This window comes from Silurus meridionalis, chromosome 28 (genome assembly GCF_014805685.1).
Source record: "Silurus meridionalis isolate SWU-2019-XX chromosome 28, ASM1480568v1, whole genome shotgun sequence".
Classification (NCBI taxonomy): domain Eukaryota; kingdom Metazoa; phylum Chordata; class Actinopteri; order Siluriformes; family Siluridae; genus Silurus; species Silurus meridionalis.
In genome coordinates this window covers 805001-807500 of record NC_060911.1, presented here as the reverse complement: position 1 = coordinate 807500, position 2500 = coordinate 805001, and the positions used below count along the sequence as shown (strand labels likewise).

Sequence of the window (2500 nt, the reverse complement as noted above, 5' to 3'; positions counted from 1 at the left end):
TGGATAATTGGCTGGTAGTTTAGATGAAAGTTTGGATGGTAGTTTGTTTGGTTTGGTGGTGTTTTGGTAGTTGGTTGGCTGGTAGTTTGAGTGGATGTTTGATGTTTATTCTGTAGGTGGTTTGGAGAGTTATTTAGACGTATTTTGGTGGTTTGTTGAGTGGTAGTTTGATTAATTTAGAAGGAAATTTGGGTGGTAGTTTAGTGGGTTGTTTGGGTGGTAGTTTTGTGGAAGTTGTTTAGCTGGGTGGTTGTTTGGTGTTATTTTTGTAGTTTGATTGTTTGTGGTTGGTAGTTTGGGTGATATTGTGGATATTAATTGAGTAATACTTTGCTTATCTGTAGGTAGTTTGACATGGTGGTATGGTAGTTTAGTGGTGTTCTCTATGAAGTTTGATGGTCGTTTTGTGGGTTGTTTAGTAGTGTTTGGTGGTAGAGTGATTGTTGTTTGGCCTGTAGTTTGCTTGCTTGGTGGTAGTTTGACGGTTTGTTTAAACAAACTACCACCTAATTATTACCCAACTATCCAAAGTGAAATATTTCAGTGTTTACAGTAGTTTATTTGTCGATTTTTTTTTTTTTTATGACCTGCACCTTTTATTATGAAACGTATATGTATGTGTATGAACTTTAAGTGTGTGTGTGTGTGTGTGTGTGTGTGTGTGTGTGTGTGTGTGTGTGTGTGTGTGCAGGTGGCGGCGTGAAGGAGTCCAACTACATTGTGGCTCTTCAGCATCCCGTAACTACAGACATTGAAAACTCTATAAAGATCTACGACCTCATGCTGGATGCTCTGATATCCTTCAACAAGAAAACACTCATCCTGTTCCCCAACGTCGATGCTGGTGAGCTGCACACACACACACACACACACACACACACACACTCGACGTGTCTACATAAGGATGTCTGTCTAACTGTGTGTGTGTGTGTGTGTGTGTGTGTGTGTGTAGGCAGTAAGGAGATGGTGCGTGTGTTGAGGAGGAAGGGAATCGAGCAGCACCCCAACTTCCGTGCCGTTAAACACATTCCCTTTAACCAGTTTATTCAGCTGGTGGCTCACGCAGGCTGCATGGTGGGGAACAGCAGCTGTGGCGTGCGGGAGGCCGGAGCCTTCGGGACCCCCGTCATCAACCTGGGCACGCGCCAGACCGGCCGAGAAACAGGTAACTACCCCCACCCCCACTCAGGGCACTACAGGAGTGGACGGGGGTAAAGGGCTTTAATTACCCCATAACAGCTGATCAAAGATTAATGATAACTGACGTGTGTGTGTGTGTGTGTGTGTGTGTGTGTGTGTGTGTGTGTGTGTCCAGGTGAGAACGTTCTCCACGTGCGTGACGCAGACACGCAGAATAAGATCTACCACGCCCTGGAGCTGCAGTTCGGGAAGCGGTACCCCTGGTAGGAAGGAGTCTCACGCTCGCGTCCGACGTTCATGTCGTGTGTATGTTCTCCTCACTCAGTCTGTCTCCCTGCAGCTCCAAGATCTACGGAGATGGGAACGCTGTGCCGAGGATCCTAAAGTTCCTGCAGTCCATCGATCTGTCCGAGCCGGTGCAGAAGACGTTCAGCTTCCCGCCGGTGCGCGAGGACAACGTGTCCCAGGACATCGACCACATCCTGGAGACACAGAGCGCGCTGGGCATCGACCTCGGGGGCACCAACCTGCGCGTGGGCATCGTCACGATGGCGGTACGCACACACACACACACACACACACACACACACACACACACACACACTCGCACACTGTTTCACCCTGATCTGTTAAGAAAAAAAAAACTAATTCTTCAGCAACCTCCTTCTGCACTCGAGAAGTTTTTTAGGAATGATTTATGGAGACCAAGAAGGACTTCAGAAACACTTTTCAGTAGTGTTGAGGAGCTTTTTTAGACTCAGGAACTGGTTGAGGAACCTGTTTGTGAACTCTTAGCTAAGTGCAGGAACTTGAGGTATTTTGTAACCCAGGGCTCTTTATATTTCTTGTCTGTGGTTACAGGAACCTTTTCAGCACCTGTGTGAGGGTGTAGTGATGTTCTTTGTGTAGTGAAAATGACATATTTACACAGATTCATTGTGTCAATTCAGACTTGTTTGACTTCATTACAGGAGATTTTGGCACGTGCCTGTATTGTGTGTGTGTGTGTGTGTGTGTGTTGAAGCTCAGGGTGTGTCATCCACCCTGAAGATCTGACTATTACTCTATTTACTTAATCTCTTGTATTCCTCGCTGACTCCGTGTGTGTGTGTGTGTGTGTGTGTGTGTGTGTGTCACAGGGGAAGATTATGAAGATGTATAAACAGTCTAATCCTAAAACCTATGAGGAGAGGATGGAGCTCATACTGAGCATGTGCAAGCAGGCCATGGCCGACGCTGTCAACCTCAACTGCAGGATACTGGGAGTGGTACGCCTGTTCATTCATCTGTCTGTCCCTCTCTCTGTCTGGCCCTCTGTCTATCCATCTGTCCGTCCCTCCTTCCCTCTGTCTGTCTCTCC

At 47.0% G+C, this 2500-nt stretch overlaps 1 protein-coding gene across 1 annotated transcript in view; it reads left to right on the top strand.

Moving 5' to 3' along the window:
- gne (glucosamine (UDP-N-acetyl)-2-epimerase/N-acetylmannosamine kinase) overlaps positions 1–2500 on the top strand; it is a 9273-nt gene that overhangs the window by 2370 nt on the left and 4403 nt on the right. The window contains exons 4-8 of the mRNA XM_046842682.1: positions 692–844; positions 953–1165; positions 1316–1403; positions 1481–1694; positions 2280–2404. Of these exons, the coding sequence (XP_046698638.1) occupies positions 692–844; positions 953–1165; positions 1316–1403; positions 1481–1694; positions 2280–2404 (793 nt within the window). The remainder of the gene's footprint in view (positions 1–691; positions 845–952; positions 1166–1315; positions 1404–1480; positions 1695–2279; positions 2405–2500) is intronic.